General features: G+C 44.4%; 1 protein-coding gene across 5 annotated transcripts in view; it reads right to left on the reverse strand.

Annotated features, from left to right (window-relative positions):
* LOC142050708 (phospholipid-transporting ATPase ID-like) overlaps positions 1-22,242 on the reverse strand; it is an 89,139-nt gene extending 66,897 nt beyond the window's left edge. The window contains exons 1-2 of one of the 5 annotated variants that reach the window (XM_075079734.1): positions 21,904-22,242; positions 1,465-1,543 (exon numbers count right to left, since the gene is read on the reverse strand). In XM_075079734.1, coding sequence (XP_074935835.1) covers positions 1,465-1,507 — 43 coding nt within the window. In that variant the 5' untranslated portion in view covers positions 1,508-1,543; positions 21,904-22,242. Of the gene's footprint in view, positions 1-1,464; positions 1,544-7,795; positions 8,602-11,814; positions 11,886-17,307; positions 17,328-21,903 lie in introns of those variants that run through there. The other 4 variants (XM_075079737.1, XM_075079736.1, XM_075079735.1 and 1 more) reach the window with 4 other exon arrangements.
* Between the last annotated feature and the right edge of the window lie 242 nt (positions 22,243-22,484).

Consider the following 22,484-nt stretch of genomic DNA (forward strand, 5'->3'; position numbering starts at 1 on the left):
ATTGGTTTTGAACTGGTGATCAAAAGCACATAAAATGTGAAAACAAATTATTTTTCCCTATAAAGTGTGTCCCATTATATCTAGAAAGTTCTGGGTTTCTTAGGCACTTGGTTGAAGGCGGGGCTGAACACTGCTCAGCTAAAACCCAGATACAGGGCTGTATAAAACATAAAATTTTCCTAATATAGCAACATAATCCTTTTGATGATCAGAACAACTACTGCTCTGCAAGTGGGGATGCCCTGGGTGGATGGCAGTTCACTGACAAGTCTGTGCTCCCTCATCTCCAAAGCCAAGATGGAGAAAGAGACTTCAGGCTGGCAGAGATCCTTCCCTGGGAGCAATCACAACCTCCTCTCCTGGGACTACCAAAGCAGCAAATGGATGCCCCTGTCCTAACGCCAGGACTCATGGTCTGCCCTGCACCAGGAAAGGGAAACAGCAGCACAACTGCAAAACTAAACCCTTGGGAAAAAAGCTCTTCAGTCTTCTGAGCTCAGAGAGGTTGGGAAAAAATAATGTCGAAATATGAGTAGGGCACTAATCTCTGCGTTCATCAAATACAGGGAGGAACACCCTGAAAAGGAAAGGCTAGGGACTTTCCCTTTTCACAGCATCTTCAGACCTGGGTCCCTGACCAGAGATCACACCCTGGGCCTCTAGGTGAAGTGCTAAAACATGAGACTCAATTCAGTGGCTCCTGCTTCAAAGCCTGATGAAGATGCTCCCTGAGATGCTATAGGAAGCTGTCTCACTTTGAGGATACGCTGGTAGCCCTTCTCCTAGACTTCTTCCAAGTATTCATCTCTGCAGAGATTTCTGCTGCAAAGTTTGGTGAGGATCATGCTGCAGAGGATGGCTGCTCCTTATCTCCACACCCATTTATTTGGGTGCCACGTGGAGCTCAAAGGGAGGGAATTATGTAGGCTCTGTTTTCTCCTCCAGAGTTAGTGTTGCCCTCAGCAGCTTTTGGGATGCTTTCAGGGTGCATCTCTGTACGTTGCTCTTCTTCCTACCTCTCATTAAAGGGAATATCCAGGCCATTGCCATTAACACATTTCATCATCAAAAGACTGCATCAGACTTTCACACTGACTTGCTTCTAGCATAGTTTATAAACTGCTTGAGAGAGGTCACTGCATTGTTCATCCACCCACTCCCCCAAAAGATCCTTGTAGAATCAAAGACACCAAAACCCAACTTCCCCAACCCAGTCATGTGCTGTGACAGAGCACAAACTTTGCAGGTTGTTCTTTTTCAGATGTTCCCCTGTTCACAAGCACACAGTCTGCAGCACTCCCCCAAGGAGGTACGAAATGCAGAAAAAGTAAATTGTGCCTTCCTCCACCTGCTCTGCAGGTGTAAGACATGCTCCCAAGCACGCTCTCAAGGGCTCACACGTGTGCTGTATTTACATTCCTTAGGTTGTCACCCGTGACAACGGCACTACCAGATGGCACTCACCTTTCAATTTCTTCTTTCCAAATTTTAATCCAAATAGAGACATCCCAAAACTTTATTTTAATCCAACTCCATGGAACTTCTGCAAGAGAAAAGAGAAGGTAATTCACAATGGGGGCTTCTGGTCCTGCAGCATGACATGATGCTGCACATATATGTAATTCTGTGCCCATAAAATGGGACAACCATCTCCTAAGCACCGTGGACAAGAGCTACAGTTTATCACACAGAATGTTTTAAAATGCAAAACCATTTCAGGTTTGCAGGTTGCACCGCATCAGTGCTACCTTCCCTTAGACGTTTTGATCTCTTCACCTGACATGGCACAAAGAAGGGGTTGGTGGAGGAGAGGCTGAAAAGGATATTCCTACTACCTTGACCCTTTATATGAAAAGGAGAATACACATACAGGGCTTGTACTTAAGGTACAGAGGAGCTGTGTGATTACCCAGAGCAAGACTAGCCTCCCTGAGGAGGAGGAAACAGTGGGAAACACTGTTTTTCTCTACATCTGCCTGTGTTTAACATGTGCTGGCTCACAATGTTGTCCATCTGCTGGTGTCCCTCCATGTTTGTGATGGGCTGGCCTGTACAGCTCTGAGTAAAAATTCTCCCCTGATGGCTGCAAACTTCCTGGCCTAGAAGGCAAAAGCCAGGCACCAGAAATCCACTTAAGACACTGAATATATCCTGATTTGCAGGGGAAATGAGCATTAAACAAAATCACACCAAAACCTGTCAGTAATGAAACCTTTGGTGTTCCAAACATCGGAAAGTTTCATTAAAGGGCTTAATGGTGATGTTGGTGCTGACAGCCTGTGAAGATCTCTGAGCACGGGAAAATCTGGCACTGCCCAGCATGCCTGGATCACCATGAGCCTGAATCAACAGAAACGTTGTACCCGTTGCTTAACTGGCCATCGGAGCCAGGCTGAGGCATTTGAGGAGATTATAATCTATCTAGAACAAGTTTTCTAGGTGACAGAATGAAGTTTTTGCACTTTATCTTATGCTGCCTGTGCATAGTAAGGGTGCCTAAGGAGACAAGTATAGCAAATATATAGTATTTTGGAAACACTCAAATGTGAATACAGCCTATGCCACTGCCCAAATGCAAGCCTGATACTACATCACTGGACTGTTCCCAGTGCAAGCTTGGGCTTCACATCTTCTCAGAAAATGAAGGTAAACTTTAAGGAAAAGTCTACAATGATTGCATAGGTCAAACATGTCTGTGCAGATCCCTATTCCAGATGCTAAAGCAAAGCTATATTTAGCAGCTGTAATTCAAGGAGCATAAGATAAGGCAAACAGCAGCAGGTAAACACCAGCCAGCCAGCTAAGTGCTGCACACCCTAAGGAAGACACAGCACTGGCACGGTGCTCCCCTCTGCTCACTGTGGCATTCAGGAACCCCTCTGTGCCCACTGTGCTTGAAAGAGATCCTTTTTCTACTCACTTATGTAGATCCAATTGTTTCTGCTCACGAGAACAAATGCTTTGGCAACACCTCTCCCAAAATTTCCTCTGTCCATGGAGCTAAACCACTTCAAGTTACAATATTCAATGTCACAACCTAAAGCTTTCTCAACCCTGCTGACCAACTGTACTTTCCATCCCTAATCAACCTCAGTCTATCATTTTGAACATATTTCTTCCATGTTTTGGAATTAATATTATGTCTTTCAAAACCCTCCTTACTAGGCCTGAGGACTCCCCATAAACTGGTGGGAGGAGCGAGACAATGCTACCCACCCACCCAGAGATAAAGACCTCAGATTTCTTAGAGCACCAGGAGCCATAAATCTGATAACTACAGTCCACCGGCAGCAAAAGGATGCAAAAGGTTGGCTGGTTATAATCATCATATGGCTATACTGCTGGACTCTGGATTTTGCTGTTTACCAAATGTTTTAGAAAGACTATCTGCAACTACTAAACCTCTCCCAGCTGTGTACTCAAACGGCAAGGCATATAATTTCAGCAGAGGGAAAAAAAGGATGTTTATATTTGTGGGGGAGCAGAGAAGAGAGGGTGGTTATAAGCCTTCTTTCAGCAGTAGTAACACGAAACAAAAACTGGAGTTAAGATCCACGTCTCACAAAGAACTGAAATTTCCTTCGGCTCAGACACATGGCTTTTGTTAATTACTGTGATTATTTAGTCACTGTTTTCTGGTGTGACCACAGTATGATAACAAGACTGTAACAATACACTATTTTGGCATGGAGGACATCTTTAATTCCTTCAGCTTCTCAGTGGATTTGATTAGGATTGCATTCATTGAATGTCTTCACTCAGCAGCAAATTTAAGGTACCATCATAGCCAGCACAAATGTCCTTACAGGCCCACCATTCCCATAAAACCTTGTCTTTTAGGGCAGATGTGGATGATGCCTTTGCCATATCCACTTATACCAATTACCTCTCTGGTACGTCATTTCCAACATACATACTTATTATGCCTACTTACTTGGTTAAAGCCCAGGAGTTATGAATCCTTCCTAAGCTGACCTGATCCTTTACGGAAAGCTCTGTTCCTGGCTTGCCCAAACCACAGTGTCGTTTGGGAATGTGTCAGTGTTCAATGGGCACACACACGATGGCATTAAGGGCCTGACACATCCCTATTGCACTGAGGTGTACCCTTTATTTTCATAATATTACAAATATCTTCCTTTGCTGCTTTGTTATTGACTCACACATTTCCTAATCCTCATACTCCTTTGCCTAGCAAGCCACTCTCATTGTGTCTATAGCGTCTGTGTGTGCCTGCCTGCTCACAGCCCAGTTTGTGCCACTACGCCTTCATGCTTCTAGCTGTCTGTTTTCAGTCTGAGAGTTCATTGACTGTCGGCTGCAAGTGTGAAACAAACCTCAGCAAATGATGGTGGAGTTGTCCCTTTTGGTGGTGCTCCAGATACTGCTCCCATTTGTGGTAGTTACACAGCTTCTACAGCCAGATGTGGTCTTTTGGCTGACCTTAGCTCTGCCTGCCTTTCAGCCCAAGGTTTTTTTCTTGGGTATTTTGGACTTCTAATCCTACCTGCAGGGTCCAACATCTTTGCACCTCTATCTATCAATGACCTCCTTCAGAGTATTTTTTTTTCCCCAGATCCACTTGTAATAAAAATTCATGTCCTTCTTCAGTTTTCTTTACATACCTCTCTATGTTTTAAATCTGTGATTCAGTTTCCCTTCCAAAATTTCAGTGATGGGTCTTCAGCTTCCTATCACTCAAATACACTTCTATGGGATTAATTTCCCTTTGCACTTTCTGGAAAAAATTCTCTCTCTCTCATGTTTCATTTTCATGTGACATGAAGTGCTTCTCAAATTTTGGTAAGACACTTTCACAGCCTCGTGTTCCTGAATTAACTGAAAACCCATAAAACACATGAAAACTTCCTATAGTCAGAAAAAAAGGCAATTTCCTGTTTGCTTTCATTTTCTTTGGCACCAGCTATTTTCAGATGCAAAATGAAGCACTGCTTCAATCTCCTCAAGTTGCCTTCCACAGTCTGTGTCAGCCCTTCTGGACTTTTTTTTTGCAGCTCCATTTTCCACTCAATTTTTTTTTTTCATTTCTGTTTACTCTAGGTTCCCTGTGCTGTTCAGTAATCAACTGGGGCTCACAGTATTTGAATAATCATGCAGGTCCATCTCCTGTGCTTAACAGGACATGCATTACTTCCCCATGTTTCCAGAGCCGATAGCAAAAATTATTTAAAGCTCAAATTCCAAGTTCCTTGTTTATGGGGATTTGGGGGTATAAGCTATGAATAAATTACCCCTTCTCACTGTAGAAGGCTTTTGTACCCACAGTGCTCTACACCTGTCTAGCTACAGCTTACACTTCTGCAAAGAAAATCCACCTGCTTTACGGCTACTGACAGTTTAATCATGGGTTCTGAGCACTTTAATATCCACAGCGAGAAACTACTTTGACAGGTCTTGGATAGGGAAGGGATGGTCTCTCACAAACAAAGCTCAGCATTATTTAAGAGAGGCAAGAGCCAAATTTGGCTTGAGAACCCAATTGCAAAGCTCCTGCTGTGTGAGGGGCAGGTTGCAATGAGCTATGGCACATGGAATTTGCAAAGGCTACAGCCTAATCCAAAACCATGGCTTGCTAAGGGCTGTACTGCAAACTGGAGGTGGAGGGAGTAATTTCCCACCACCAGACTGATGAGTAGCAAAATGAGAAAAGACATGGCAAATTCAGATGAATGGAGAGCAGATGTTGCAGATGGAAAACATGGCTAGTTTCTTAGCCCTATTCCTTTGGACATAGCTACATGATACATCAGGTTCAGTGATAAATATGGATTAGAAAAAAGTTGGTGCTTCTGCTCCCATCACTTTGTTCCCAGGCTTGGTGAAATAGTCCATGTTAAATACAACCATTTTTGGAAGGGTTATTTTAATCCAGACCATGGGGTATAGTTTGGTGCAGACTGAAATTCCCACCCAAACAGTGGTTTTAGGATATCTGAAGAGGCAGTGAATTGTGCTGTAATACTAGAAACAATCATGCAGAGTGCAGGGGAATTACACAGGAGAACAATATTTCTCCAGTCAGTTTTGCCACCTATCATAGTGTAGTATATACACAACTTAAAAAGCTTAAATAGCCCCGTCCAGGCAAAAATTCAGAAAGCATGACATACCTTCACTCACCAACTTTCCATGTTAGGTCAGTTTTTGCATGTGAGCAAGATTTATAAGGTGTAGGGTTTTTTAATCTATATTCAGCTGATGTAACAATCGCAAATACCCACAAGTCTTAGAACTCTTTTCTTTTTTTTCATGCTAAAGTACTAAATATCCAACCAATAGCTCAGTATATGAGAAAGTAGATCCCAAGCACTGGGCATCGTGACAGACAAGGTTTAAGACTGCCTGTGCTACCTAGTGCTTTTGGTGGAGTAATGCTGATAAACACCATGAGATGAACCAAATCAAACTCCCCAGATTTTGAACTAGATTTGGTGGCACAACTGGGAAAACATTAAAGGTTTAAAACATATTAGGTCCCCAAACTCCCGTCATTGCATGGCTGCTAAGGGGGGACACAATGTCATGCACTAAAGCAGGAGAGTCATGTTCACTCCCAACCATTGCAGAGAAGGACATCACTGTTGGTGCAATGTTTGCTAATGCCCTGGCAAGAGCAGTGTAAAAGCCTCACACACCTGGCATGGACTGACCATGTAATGTGCCATGCAAAGGCATGTTTGCAAAGGGATGCCTCTAAACTTCTGGTGTATTAACTGTTTCAAATTGTTGAAATTTTGCTTCCAAAGAGTACGAGACATTTGCTTTCCCTACCAAAAGAAAACATAAAAATTTCAGCCATTAGAAATAATTAGTACTAATCATCTCTTAACATTGAAATACATTTGCACTTGTATTTCTCCACCTCCCCTGACATCCTCTTGTGTTTGAACCCCTCAAAAGCAAAACAGTGTGTAGGATGTGTTGTACCTCTCCCTGCTGGGAAACACAGAAAGCGAGCTGCAGGACAGACAACTGAAATGTGTGCTTTTAATTCCAGAATAACACTCTTTCAGGGCTCAAATCAGATTTGCCTGAATTCAACCTGGAATAAGTTTAAGAAGCCATAAATGGTCACTCTTAGCACCAGAGTGCCAAGGAGCAGTGACTCTTATTTAAGTCTACTAGCTCAGTGCAAAGAGTTGGAAAGTATTCCTGAAACATCTCCAGCTTTTTAAATACCTGAAGAGGTATCCTGGATGATGTGAGCTAGCCCTCCAGCTATTTTTTGGTGCCATTCCAAGCTATACGTACAGAAACCCATGAAACTGTGTGATCGTACCCCTTACGCTCAAATGTGCCAATGCAATTAGCTATAATTGCTGGGAAACAGACTCAGTCTGTTATCTGCCACGTTTTAAAGTAATGATCCAATATCCTCCATCTGTCTTCATTGAAACACTCTTTAAACTGACACCAGAATGGCAGTCAAAAATTTGCATTCAGCTCCTTTGGGAAAGTTAGTTGCAACACTCAAGTTACCGATCAACAGCTGAGGCAGAGAGAGTTCCCAAAGAGAAAGGCAGGCTGCAGTCTGCTCCCTCCGAAACAATGCAAACAATAGCAGCTTCCCCGGGTGGCTGCTGCTGCTTGAAATCATGCACAGCGCAGCTTACTCCACCCAGAAGTCTATCAGCTCGCCCGTAGAAAAAGCTCAACCCCAAGCACTTTGATTAAGCTTTGGAAAGCTCTCGGGTCTGAAAAAAAAATGCAGGTTTTCTGTCCCCAAAAACTGACAGAGAAAACAAACAAGCAGAAGGAAAGCATTAAATCTTACCCTTGAAGGCTTGTAAAAGTCACAGCAACAAAGTTGCTGGCCTCCATAGCACTCCGGTACACTCCTCTCTTCTCATTTACCCGCAGCTTTATCCCCTCCCAAGACCAACAGCTTCACTCGTAGTCGCAGCGCCAGGACATTCATCTAAGAAAGCACAGCTTCCTTGCGCTGTGAAATGGGCATCGTGTGCTTGCCTCCGAGACCCACTCTGCCATGCAATGTCCTGGTAACTAAACTTACTCCAAGTTCCCTACTCTTTACTTCAGTCACTGGGCTTGGCTCCTGGCCAAATTCTTCTCTCCTGTTGTTTTTTTTTTTTAATTCTGTTTCCTGTAGATAGGGAGAGTGTAGTAACTCCCTTAAAAATAAAACGCTTCAGCACAACAAGCCGCAAAAGTGTAAAGCAGAAAAGCAGAGCACCTAGGGTTGGGGCACCCCAATTAATTCCAGAGGCAACTGCTGCTTGCCTTACCTACCTCCTGCCGACGTGGAAGCATTCAAAAGGAAGCCAAAGGAGTAAAAGAGTCCAACATATCAAATTGCTTTAAAAAAGGATGAACTTGGTAAGATATCCATTTCTCAGCAGAAGTCCCTCTCTCTGCGTCTGTAATGCTGGAGTTGGTCAGGACTCCTTAAACACAGAGACACTGTCCTGCAAGCTAATCCCAAGGCTCCACCTCATTCACTTTCCAACAGTTGTGAGTAGCAAAAACTCTGCAGAGAAAAAACTCATAGAGCACAATTGCATAACTCAACCACAGAGCTTCCTCCAGCCAGCTGCAGGATAGCTTCGGTGCCGAAACGTCAGGGCTTGCTCATCCCTGAGAGCATGACCTCCCATTGGCCTCTGGAACACCTGCCTGGCCTCACCGCTGCCGAGGAGACCCTCCTCACCAAAACCCCTCAGCACTCGCATGAGCCTCCCGAACGTCCCACTTGTTCTTCTGCCTTCACTAAACCACCCATTCATGTTTTTTCCCAAATTCTGGGACCCTTCACAATACAGTGCCCTCCTATATGCCAGTGTCCTGGCATTTCACCTACCAGGTACACTACAAGACTAAAACTAGGCCAGCTGCAACTTTAATCCACCTCCTGCTTCCCTATACCTGTGAACTGCAATTATTCTAAGATCACCATACTATTTCCCTAAATTGTGTTGGCAGTAATGCCTGCCAGGAATGTGCCAATTTGTTGCAGACAGCAAGAGAAAGTTTTAACATAAAAGACTTCTATATGTATTTATCCCTGGTTTTTCCTTTATTTTTTGTGTTTTCCCACTGAATATATGTAGACACTGCCAGAATTAATTTCAAACCCACCCACAAACACTTGAATGCATTAATCAGATGATTAATTACAGTAACATGAAAGCCAAGACTTTGCCAAAGAGTGTTTTCTAGAAGGTTAAATTTTCTGAAGTCCTGTCAAGAGAAAAGCTATGGAGGACCCTGGATGTTTCAGTGGCAGTACTCCAGTGGTCACGAAGGCTAAAGTGCAGAGGGGCAATGAAGAGGATCCTGTAGCACCATAAACAATTTCTGAAAGAAGAACAAGAGCCTATGCCCCTTTGCAATGACTATGGGGTTATTCTTCCAAGCTACACTTATTTGAGACAATGTTGATTGAATTGCATTTCTAATTCTGACACAAACGATGCATAGAAACAGCCAACATGGGAAATGACACATAGGACTAATCTCCTCAAGACCCAGGTCATTTCCAGATGAACTTGAACTGAGAAGCATCTAACCTGGGAATGAAATTCCCCTGCACTAGCCATTTCTTGTGTTACCACCCACACCCAACTCAACAGCAACAGACACAAGTATCACATTTTTCCCTGCAACCAAAAGTAAAAGGAGCTGGATTAATTTGGGTCCTTCTACATATTTGAAGAACCCCATGTTCTTACTTCATTGTGGAGTTTTTCTCCTTCTTAAAACTTTCTTCTGCTTTTTTCCCCCACATTTTAATATGTTAGCTAACACCAGTTCATTCCACACTACTCCCACTTCCTTTGCTACTGTCTTTGTACTTGCCTGTTACCACTTTGACCTCAGCCATGGTCATTTCTTCCTTCCTAGAGTTAAGTTCATCTCTTTCCTTTGACATAAGAGTGGACCCAACCATAAAATCAGCTGGCCTCCGGGCTTGTTTAAAATAGCTAAAAATTCAGTAGACTGGTTTGTTAATTTTTCTTGGCACTGAAGCCTACCTCACATACATTGGCAATGACTTTTTTCCTCAGCTAAGTTTTCCTCATGCATTTCAGCGAACCTGCTCATGTAGGGAAGTTCAGCACATGTGGAAGCACTCAGAAGAGCAGGAGTGATTCAGTGTTATGAACTCAGCTCTGAGGTCTCTGGTCCTTCCCATACACTTTGGTCCTGGGGTAGCATCTTCCCAATAATCACACCATTCACATCCTCCTTTGCAAATTTCTGAACGCATCAGGGAGGGCTGCAGCCTGCAATGTCAATTGTCTGAATCTGAGTCGCTGCATAAAGGGTGTACGTGCACTCTGGGTGTCTGAGCTTCCACTGCCACCAGTATGGTTTGGGCAGAGGTTCAGCTGACCAGCTGCATCAAGGCATCAGTGAGTTTGCTGTGACCCATAGTTGTGGGAAGAAGTTCAATCTGTTGCCTTTCCAGTAAATAAGCTATTTCTTGGCCAGGCAGCTACCTCCAAACCATGGTGCTGCATCTTTGAATTCTCCACTTTCCCAACAGCCCACTAGTCACAGAGGGCTAACTTAGAGTGAGATGGATTTAAATTCATGCCATTAAGAGCTTATCCTAGGACTGTATCTGGGAGAATGACTTCCAGTCATTCAGTCTGTGCTGGATTTCAACTACAATCAGATGCAAAACTGAAGACTTACTGACACTGATGTTTAAGGGGTGCCCTCAGCCCACCCTCCAGATCAGATTAACTCTCCCTCCAACCAGCAAAGCTGAGAGAGCAGAGGACCCCCTCTGGAGCACACAAGACCCAAACATGCCTGGTGACCTAGCAAGGCTTTGAATGGTTTAATATGCCCTGGAGTGACTGGAGAGGATAACTAGAGGATAGGAGAGAAACAGGAGAGAAACACACCCTAGAGCATCCCACAGCATATGATGCCAATCCTTGTGACAAGACCTCCCTAGTCAGTGCTATTTTTAAAATTACTGGCAACATAGACATTTTCCCAAACATCCTATATAGTTGAAAAGAAGCACTGATGGTCTTTGCTTTCCCTTACTGTCTTGTAACTCCATTCTGCAACTCCTAAACTACAAGGTTTGAAGCTTGACCTGCTCCACCACAGCTGGTACCTCTCACTGCACAGAGGCAGCTGTGGCTGACTGAGACCAGCTGGGCTCCTCCCCACACCCAGAACCAGTGCAATGTCCAGGGATCATTTCCACCCAAACAGCCTCACCTCCAGCTCCCACAACAAGACAAGCACATTGCTCATACTCACCATGGGAGTCACAGCTCCAGAGGAGCCTTTCTACCTGTTGCTGAGGGGTTTCCTCACAAACCACCAAGGGTCAGCCTTAGGTGAACAAATCTCCTCCCACAGCCTATGCTTTCCTTATCCCAACTTGTCTCCTCTTTCCTGACTAGTCCTGGCCAGTGAGGAGCTCCTTGTGTAGGGGAAGGGTAAAAAGCATACCTCGCTTTGGGGACCACTGACACACCTGTTCTGAGCACTTGCCATGGCTTCAAGGGGTCATATGGGCATCTTTGTCCCAACTGTCTTTGTTATGAGAAACCTTCTGCATCCTTTTGTTATTGAAAGTCAGTGTAGGATGTGTAAGAAATACAGGACTGAAAGGAACAGATTGGGACATTGATTCCTGCTCCTTGAATATCAGAGACCTGTTTAAGAAATACAGTGTGGGAGGAACATCCAATCTGCAAATTGCCATAGTCCAGGAAACACCAGCACAATCATAAAGTGAAAAACAAAAGACCAAAGGTCCCAAAATATGCTGTATCACAGGTGAGGAAAATGAAGTGTACTGACAGTGTCCTCGATTCCCGCAGGTGATGCGGCAGGTGAAGTTGTCCAACTGGCAGCAGAAAGCACAGCACACACTGCAGAGGAAGGGAAAAAGAAATCCTACATGTTCTTGTTATCATGACCAGCCTGTGGGAGGGAAATGAAATTAACACAGGAAGGCGACATCATGAAGTGACCAGTTGCTCTGGGGCTGTCCTTGCCTGTTGGGAGCTACTCAGCTAAATTTATTTAACTGCTCCTCCAAGGAAGTGATAAACTGGTAGAAACCCAAAGTAACTTAGTTTGAAGGGATGCTCTGGATTCCTCCCCGTGTGCATCCATCTCCCTGGCTGTGATCTGAACTGAAGTGTGCAGATACAGCACTGCAGGTTCATGCAGAAATATTCCCATACCTCACTGGTTACTCCAGCACCTGGGAGCCGACAGTGCTGTGAGGTACATGCCAAATGGAAATGGTCAGAAAATAGTTTCAGAGGGTGTGTGCAGAACAACGTGACTCATACTGATCAGGATTCGTTGGAGCGCTGCTTACCTGCAGCAGGGAAGGAAGGGTGTGTGGCTAGAAATTCCCTTTCTCCATCAGAGCCCCTTGCACAGTACTCCAGGCCCTTAAGAAACAATGATCAGCTGGGGAAAATAATAAGAAATCCACAAAGATGCAGCCTCCTGCCAGTAAAAATAAAGCAGCAACTTGCTCTGGTGGCTATTGAGCTCATCTTGCTGGCACCAACACCTGCAAATGTGATACCTACTGACATTTTAAAGCAGAAATTAAAATAGTCTCTCAATCACCCCTTTGCAGCCCATAGGAGCTGAACTGAAAGCCATTTGGTCAAAGAGCTTTCATTTGGGTTCAGCTGCTCAGATTACACTGAAGGGGAGATAAAGCCAAGCTCAATTCTCCAGGGAACAAGGCCCAAGATCATCTCGTTTCTGAGGTCTATTTCCTGCTGGATTTGGGTTCTTGTGTTTACAAACTCCCTTCTGGCCAACAATTTCATTGCTCTGATAGGGAAGGGTCTGTTGCAAGGGGGGAAGTCTCCTGGGTACCTGAAATGTTTGCTGTGATCCCATGAGAAATTAGATGATTTGATGGACGCAGGAATCAGTGGGAGCTGATGGAGATCCACCTGTCTCAGGATTACATTCTTGGACTATAAAATTGTGTCTCTCCATTTGCCTGACACTGCACGTGCCTGACTGCACGGGGAAAGCACAAGGATTAATCAGCCACTGCAGCAAACCCCAGATGTGTCCACACTGCTTTTAGCACATATTTCTTAATCATCATCAGTGAACAAAGTGGAATCTTGGAGCGGGGGGGTGGGGGACTTGTTAAAAGCTAATCATGCCTACGTGAATAGAAAAATCAATAGCTGAGGGCAAAGCAACAGCCGAGCTTGTTAGAGCCTCCAACTAAAGTGCCCTTTGTAACACGTGTATTACACAAGACCTCCTGCTGTTATTTGCAAGGCACTAGCTGCCACAAACACATATGCTGTATCTGGTGACACTTCAAACACTGTCACATGCACACTCCTCAGATACACATCAAAAAACCCAGCTCATACCACTGAGGAATTAGGATATCTCTCAGTGGGACCCCATGATTGAACACACAGAGGAAATCCAACCCATGCAGAGCCAACAAAAAGCCTCAGCATTTTACAGTCTTCCCACGAGCTGTGCATATGGGAAAAATGGGCTGCACTCATGGGAGAAACGGCACTTTTGGCACAGTATAACATCACCCGAAGGGCGTATAATGGCTATGCAGTGCTAATCTCCTGTAGCCTCCCAGGGATTCTCTGGTCCTGGTTGTGCGTAGCCTGTGTGTTCTCTCTGTAAACTCCATTGCCATGGGAGAGCAAGCACTGTGCTTAAAAGATGTGCTAGGAGAGCTCAGCAGGCAAAGGAGGACAGGGATGCAATGGATCTGCCCTTCAGTTTTCCAGGTGGTAATCACAGGAGGCACTGAGGAGCGTGTCCCCCAAGCTGGACAGGCTGTTTCATACTGTGGCAATGCAGCCCTGACCCCCATTGCCACTTCCACAGTTTTCTGCACTAAGCATGTGTGGAGAGGATTGGAGATCCCCGGATCTGCATGGAGCAGATCACTTCTGCATTCCCTACAGCTTCATCCAAGAGATCTGGGATTCATTTCTTTAAGCACCTCATGTTTTGCATTATATATTGCTCTGATAGGCAATTCTCCTTCACTTGAAAAACTCAGTGGCATTCTGAGAGGATTCTTTAAATATCATGTCACATCCATAATGCTCATAAACACTTTAACCATCATTCCAAATTAAATACACCATGTGCATGTATATCTATACTGTCTCTTTTCCAGGTTACAATCACATCTATCCTGCCAGGAAAAATATGGGAGCAATCCATTGCCTTCCATGAAATTCTCCCTGGTATCAATGATCTTTTGTATATTTTATAGTAGTATTTTCTGCATTAGGTCCTTATTATATTACTATAGCTTATGCTGGTTAGGAGGTGGTAAGATGGCCCACCTCAGAGAGGTCAAGGGGAGCTCAGGGGTGGCCAGCTGGTGTTTGCTTCAGGGAAGTGCAGAAGCACCAGCTTCTCTGTAGGGACACGGTCCCAAAAGGGGACAGGAGCACGTAGCACTATATTATTCTAGTACTGATGACTGGGACTGGGTGACTTCTTGATCTGTCATAACTCAAGTTCTGTGACCTCTAGAAGAATAAGGAAACCTCTGCCTGGTGGCAAAGGAACATGGTCAGGACAGAGTCAGAAAAAAAGGCAGACATCTTATAAAACAATGCCTAGGGAGCCTAATGTAGCAAGAAGAGAGAATTTGGCTCCCTGATGAAACATTTTAGCTAATTAACAAAAGATCTAAAATGTCTGTGCTAATACAACCTGGCATAAATAGGCACAAAACCATTGACTTCCCTAGGGATTTCCCCAAGGAAACTGCATGACAGTGTATAGTTTTCACTTCAGTTGCAGCATCACCTTGGCAGTAAATAAGCGTATATAACCACGGCTGTGCCAGCATGGCTACAGCACAGGCATGCCAGGTCCTGGCACTGTCAGCCTTTGCTTTTATTCAGTGCAAGTTTATTTTATGTTAGATTGTTCATTCCCTTACCTGTTTTCCAGGTGTTTAACAGAAATGCATGTTCCTCTGCACTTATAGGGCTGAGAACAGAGACCTGTATTATTCTTATCTGCACACAGACATTTAGGCATTTAAACAGTAAATTCCCATTGAATGGAAGTTATGTGCATAAATCCTTCTGCAGCCATATGAAAGAGAGGAATAACCTGATGGTTGCACAGGTCCTTCAGGACTTAATGGCAGAGTTAAGGAGGGCACGTTCTTCTCCTAAAAGCACTACAACAATTTAGGACACCTGGAGGGGGAGAAGGCAGCAGTAGCTAATTCAGTGAGAAATGCAGGGACAAGGGTGCTGCCGGGCACACAGCCACAAGGAAGCTGTGACTATAGCTCTTAAGGTTAATTGGTGCCATTTCTCCTGTTGCGGTGTAATTCAATATCACAGAAGATCCTTTTAAAATCAAGGAGACATGTAGAAAGGGAGGCAGGTATTTAAATTAAACACCCTATTCCCAGTGTTACAGTTTGTCACACCATGTTTGGTTTTCATGTGCTGCTTGCAGGGTAAAACTAGTCATGGGGCCCATAAGAAAAGGCAATGTTTGCTGTTTCTGATAGAGCGATCAAGGTTTTACTGGTGTATCTCCAGAAGGCAATGACACACAGTCTGAAGCTAGGAATGTGCTAATGAAGGCACACAACAGAAAACTTCATCAAAGACTCTAAGAGAGGGAAGAGAATTCACGTTTCAGCAGTACTGTGCGGCACCAAACGCCTAGTCAGGAGAAATAAAGAAAAGAGTTTTCTTAACAAGGAATTAAAAAAAAAAAAATCCCATGGTCCTCCAGCTTGCGTGGCACAGAAATAGAAGCTCGATAGTTTCTTGGTGCCTCCTCCCCTCAGGAAGATATTTAATCTCCAGATAATGACAGGACATCCCAACTTAAAATAATAGAGAGAAAGGTGGAAGCTACATGAGGCTTAGTGCAGCTGATGAGAAACTCTTAAGCATAATCTTCAGGGTGTGTTTTGTTATTTAAGCTTCTCTATTATGCCATGTTCCATTATTTCCAAATCTGTGTTTTTAACTTTCTTACAACCTTGAATCTTGGCAAGTGACAAAGTGCTCCTCATCCCAGATATGGCACATCTCAAAAGTGGAGCTCTGCAATGCTCTGCCTATCACCCAGCTCCACATTAGGCTACTGGTACCCCAGGTGTACAGCTGCCCATGTAACTGCTTAGGCTAGTTTGACAGCTAATATTTGCAGGGCTTGGTTGAAGAAATGGCTTCTAAGGACCATTAGTAACTAGTCAAGTTATCTGGACTGAAGGAAAGTACTAGAAAACAATTGCTAAAGACCTTTGCAGCAATGGCATAATCAGAACTGAATAAATCCCTTGTGTCAGCAAACGAAAGTGTAATTTCTCTTCAAAAAAGCAAGATCAGATTAGCTCTGGGTGGAGAGCATGGTACAGAGACGTAAACAGCTCAGACAGAGGTCTTAGTGCTTCTTTGGATGCCATCTGCTGAACAGGTTGTGGCTGCCTAGAAAGGCATGGACGTGGATTTTCTCCTACAGCCAGATTGCTATTTTGACCATAGGAGAAAAAGTAGCATAAAGCACAAAGGGGTTCGGCAAAGGCAGTGTGCCAAGTGAGATTGTGGAGCGTATTTGGGAAGAGCATATTTGCACTACTACAGGAAAAGCACTGAGGATAAATTTTGTCTGTCAACCAAATAGAGAAAAGCAGGTTAGCCTGACCAACCCACTTGCAGCACAGCCTTACAGCAAGGGTTGACCAGAAAGGAAACTGCGGTGACAATGCAGAGAATTATGATGTCTGACAGAGACCAAAAGTAGTGTCAGAGACTCAGTCAGACTCAAAAGTAGTGTCTGGTGACCAGCTGTAGCTGGGAAACCTCCCTGGCATGCAGTAAAGTTGTGAGTGGCATGTCTATACATTGAGACTCCCCAAAATGTTCATGATGTGAGGCAACCATGCCAGTGAGGCATGAAATTTAAATAGAGAAAAGCATATATTGCTTCATTAATCAATACCTGGTGCAGTGGAAAGTTTTTGAATTAGTGATTTCTGGGAAGTTGGTTTTAGTCTGCAGCTCATCTTATGTGTCCAACAATTTTGGTCAGCTTTGGCTATTTTTGGTTCTTGTTTCTAGTCTTCTGTTTGTTAACGAAACAAGAAGGGGCCTTCTGAGAGGCTTTTACAGCACTTGAAGGCAAAGACTCGAAGAAGGAAGGCACTTACGGAGCTGTGAAGGCCAAGCAGCAGAATCAAAAAGTTTCACATGTGAAAAAAGAAAATTTAGCAGCATGGTAGGATGAGTGAAACTGCCCTAGAATCAGACCTAAAATAAAAGACAAACTCACTGCTTGATGGGTAGTGTTGTGGTTTAACTCCAGTTGGCAATTCAGCACCATATAGCCATTCACTCACCCTCCCTGCCCTGGTGGGATGAGGGAGAGAATCAGAAGAGTAAAAATAAGTAAACTCATGGGTTGAGATAAGAACAGTTTAATAATCCAAATTAAATTAAATTAAATTAAATTAAATCAAATGATGATGATGATGATAATAACAATAATAATAATGAATTGCAATGAAAAGGGAAACAATGAGAGAGAAAGAGAGAGAGGAATAAAACTCAGAAAAAACAGTGATGTAATGGCTCACCACCTGCCGAAAGATGCCCACCCAGCCTGTGCCCAGGCAGTGACTGCTGCTCCCCAGCCAACTCCCCCAGTTTTATATGCCGGGCATGATGTCATGTGATATGGAATATCCCTTTGGCCAGTTTGGGTCAGCTGTCCTGGCTGTGCTCCCTGCCAGCTTCTTGGGCACCTCCTCACTGGCAGAGTATAGGAAGCTGAAAAGTCCTTGGCCTAATATAGACACTGATTAACACCTAAAACATCAGTGTGTTATCACATTATTTTCATACTAAATCCAAAGCACAGTGCTGTAGCAGCTACTAGGAAGAAACTTAACTCCACCCGAGCCGAAACCAGGACAATATACTGGTAATCAATCTGCTGGAGGGCAGGAAGGCACTACAGAGGGACCTGGACAGACTGGATTGTTGGGCTGGAGCCAACGGTGTGAGATTCAACAAGGCCAAGTGCCGGGTCCTGCACTTGGGTCACAGCAACCCCATGCAACGCTACAGGCTTGGGGAGGGGTGTCTGGGGAGCTGCCCAGCGGAGAAGGCCCTGGGGGTGCTGGCTGACAGCCGGCTGAATGTGAGCCAGCAGCGTGCCCAGGTGGCCAAGGCCAACAGCCTCCTGGCTTGTATCAGCAATAGTGTGGCCAGCAGGAGCAGGGAGGTGATCGTGCCCCTGTACTGGGCACTGGTGAGGCCGCACCTCGAGTACTGGGTGCAGTTTTGGGCCCCTCAGTACAAGAAGGACATCGAGGTGCTGGAGCGTGTCCAGAGAAGGGCAACAAAGTTGGTGAAGGGTCTGGAGAGCAGATCTTATGAGGAGTGACTGAGGGAGCCGGGGTTGTTTAGTTTGGAGAAGAGGAGGCTGAGGGGAGACCTTATCGCTCCCTACAGCTGCCTGAAAGGAGGTTGTAGCGAGGTGGGGGTCAGGCTCTTCTCCCTAGTAACAAGCGACAGGACGAGAGGAAACAGCCTCAAGCTGCACCAGGGGAAGTTTATGTTGGATATTAGAAAAAACTTCTTCACCGAAAGGGTTGTCAGGCATTGGAACAGGCTGCCCAGGGAGGTGGTGGAGTCTCCATCCCTGGAAGTGTTTAAAAGAAGGGTAAATGTGGTGCTTGATGATATGGTTTAGTGGTGGACTTGGCAGTGATAGGTTAGTGGTTGGACTCAATGATCTTAAGGGTCTTTTCCAACCTTAACCATTCTATGATTCTATGATTCTATGATAATGAAAAGTGGTGGAAACCAGTCAGTTTAATGTGCTTAGAGATAGACACCTGTGTTATGAGCAGAGCCTGGGGGTTCTTGCAAGATGCCTGGGAAGTCTAACACAGGCAGCTGAGGCATTGGTTGGTATTGCAGCAGATACAGCTGAAGAGGATGTTAATTGAAGTAGTCATGGTTTACAGCCCCGCAAATAAAAACAAATCACCATCAATTTCAGTTCATGTTCACGTGACAGTTCCTACAACTTAGAGCAACTCAGGAGGAGATACACATCAGCTTGGATGGCTTTTTTATGGGGGAGAGGCCTTCAAGAAATGTGCGAGGTAATTACCACTCCAGCCATCCCACCCTGGTGCAGAACCAGAGCCCTTGGAAAGAAACACTCTGAGATAGACACTCTTTCCCCAGAGTCTACAAGGACATCGCACCAATGGTGGAGAGGTCTAGAAAAGAATACCAGGGAAAGCAATCCTAACTGGGTTGCAAGACAGCGTGTTGTTGCAACCAAGCATAAATTAAGCAAAACCATTGTTCTCACTCCCCTAACACCTGTATCAATATCTTTTGTACTGTTGTAAAGCCAAAGCTGTAGATTTAAGATGGAAAAGTAAACTAAATCTTGTTTTTCCAAGAAATGAAATGGCAGGTGGGGAAAGCATTGGCAACAATCCCAACAACAACAACAGTATAAATTACACACAACAGCTGTTGTCAAAGGGCAGGGGAAAGAAAGTGAAGGTCTTCATGTTAAACCAGTAGGTAATCTGGGTGGACACTGAAGTTGCAACCCACAGGAGCTACAAGTCCCAGTAAACTCAGGCTCACATGAACAATGGAGTAGGAAGGAAGCAACAGACGAAAGAATAACACTGAATAACCTACGGAGGTGGGCACAGAGCTGCGCAGGCCCCTGGAGTCAGGGAAAGGGAAAAGGAGTCTTGTTTACCTATGGATCACAGTTATTGGCCCTGTCTTCAGGGCACGCACCCAGCTTTGACTTTGGATCCACTATAGTTTTGCCCAACCCTCGGTCTTAGCATCTCACACTGCTGTCTGTGACTGGACCATATGGGGAAAAGCAAAGTCTTTAATGGACCGTGATCTACCTGCGTTTCCTCCTTTCAATGCTCCTGCTTGGAGTATGGCATTGGAAGCACAGCTAAAACCGCATAGTTCAACCTTTGAGATGGGAAATCCGGTCTTATACAGTAGCTACAGACAGTGGAGCTTTCCTGTTTTATGAGCCTCGGGGACTCGGGTAGTTTTTCATCATCACCTCTGTACCAGTTTACACACATGCAAGAACCTAATCCCCCTCCTCCTGGGGCCAATGCTGAGCACATGCAAACGTTTATGGGTCCTAGACTGGACCCATTAGTGTGAGGGACTGGACAGCTGTCTAGACTAAACCCTGCCATGCTAAGTGCATGGAAGGTGGGTCACCAGTGAGTAGAGCAGTCCCTCTAACACAGACAACCAGCTGGCTGGTCTTGCCCTGGGGACCCGTCTTGTCCGATGGTGACGGACTGTGAAACTGGAAGTAGGTTTCCAGGCTGACTTGGAGAGAGTCATACTCCTAGCAAACACTATGATTTACTTCGATAACAGCAAATTAGATTACTTCACTGTTCCCTTCCTTCCACTTACTTTTTTGCTTAAGCCTGGAATAGTGGATTTCAGTCATGCTAAACTATATGTAGGTCATGAATAAGCTAACAGGTAGAACCAAAGCTGAAGTGCAGTAAGTCACACATTTGTCTAAATAGAGATCCACAGAGAGATTTTATCGCTAAGAAAAATAAGCCATTCACTTGAAAGGAAGTAAAGAGTTGCTTCTGTAATGTAAACTGCAGGTTATTTTGCTCTGATGGTTTGCAAGCAAGTAACGCTGAGAGGTAGAGTGCCTCCATCACCTTTCTTTTTCAATATTGTTTTTGAACTAATTTATCATTTGCAGAGGTATACATTAATGTTAGTGCAGCAAGCTAACTTTATCTAACACAAAAATATTTCTTCCCCTCACTTAGCAGATCTCCTGCTGGCTCCTGTTTGCCTGAGTCAGGATACCCGAATAGTCATCTTTTCATGGGCAGAGAAAGAAGAGCAATGCTTTGTGCTGAAAATCCTCCCTCAGTACATGGTTAGAGTGCCTTACTCCTGGGCTGAGGGTCCAACTATTATGAGAGAATGATGGAAGATTTCCTATGTCAGATAAGGAAGGATTTGAGAGGGAAGAGATTATTCTTCTCTGCAGTACAGAAGATATTTTGGATGCATTTAATCTAATCAGTTCTCCACATTAATAGAGTCTTTGGGCATCCATGAGTTGGCCTCACTTCTTTGCATAGCGTGGCACATACCAGTTTAATGAAACAAAAATAACCCTGCTAAGTGAAGGCATATCCAAGTGAAACCTAATGGCCTGTGGTATCTATATAAGGGTCTTAAGCAAGCAAATGCCCCATGAGTGTCCAGCACCCTCCAGTTTTAAAGGCAGTGAGACCATATATAACTTAGTACACAACAAGTTCATTAATTGGCCCATCTACCACTTCAAGCTAGAGCACATTTTCTCCAGAGACAGTCAGTTACGGTGCAAATCTTTTTATGATGGAGGCAAGATGTTCCCATGTTTCATGCGTTTTCTGTTAAATTAAAATGCAGTCAACAGTAACAAGGAGAGGGAGAGCTCAGAGCACGTTTTAGATTTAAGCACACAGAGAAGGAGAAGCCTGGCTCTCCCTTCAGATGTTTTAAACAAGAGAGAGAAGAGGGACCTAGATCCAAAGCCTGTAAAATAGACGTGCTTTCCCACTGACTTCGGAGAGTTTGCTAAAGTCTCACTACAGTGGACCCAACCCACTCTATCTTTGAGTGTCAGTGACACACTAAAGCTGGCACTACATAAAGAAAAACTTAGACACAAGACCCATTATCAAGAAGCAACATTTACAGATGCATAACAATCCAGTATGCGACAGGAAAAAAGTACACAGGAAAACCCAGCCAAAATCTGGGCTTCTATACAAGTTTTTACATTTTTCTTCTAGAAGAAGGAATGAAGAAATTGTCCTACCTGGCTGTTCTGTGTCTTCTGTTCTACCTGAAGCAGTTTGTCAAGACAATCAGAAGGGATTGTTTTCAGCACCATGCAAAAAGCTGCAGCTTCTTTTAAAATCCCTAGTGGTTTCTCAGCAGAGCACGCCAGGCTTCTCCCTAGCTCGGCTGCGAAGCTCGCTAGGGAACACCACACTTTCCAGGATCTGGAGGTAAACCCGTGCAGGGACACGCTGAACAAGATCCAGAAGTTACAGGATGTCTTGGTGTGCCTCGTGTACTTGATAAGGTCAGCAAGAGAAAAGGCAAAGTTCCCGAAGCTGTGGGTGGAACATGGCACTGTGTAGCACTGAGTAAATAAAAAGCAACTGATCGTTGGACTCAGGTACGACATCAGGTATTACAAAGGTTTATATACCATAGGCAGGACTCTGTATTTCATCTAAGGGAAATGCAGCCTTAAAAACCTGCTGGTGCACGTTGCCGCAGCTAAAGCAGCAGTGAGAGATGCGAACGAGACATTGTGCCCAACTTTTGGCAGCCAACACATTTATTTTCTTGGGCAGCACTTGAAGAATTTCAGTTACAAAATATATTCTT

This window comes from Phalacrocorax aristotelis, chromosome Z (assembly GCF_949628215.1).
Source record: "Phalacrocorax aristotelis chromosome Z, bGulAri2.1, whole genome shotgun sequence".
Classification (NCBI taxonomy): Eukaryota; Metazoa; Chordata; class Aves; order Suliformes; family Phalacrocoracidae; genus Phalacrocorax; species Phalacrocorax aristotelis.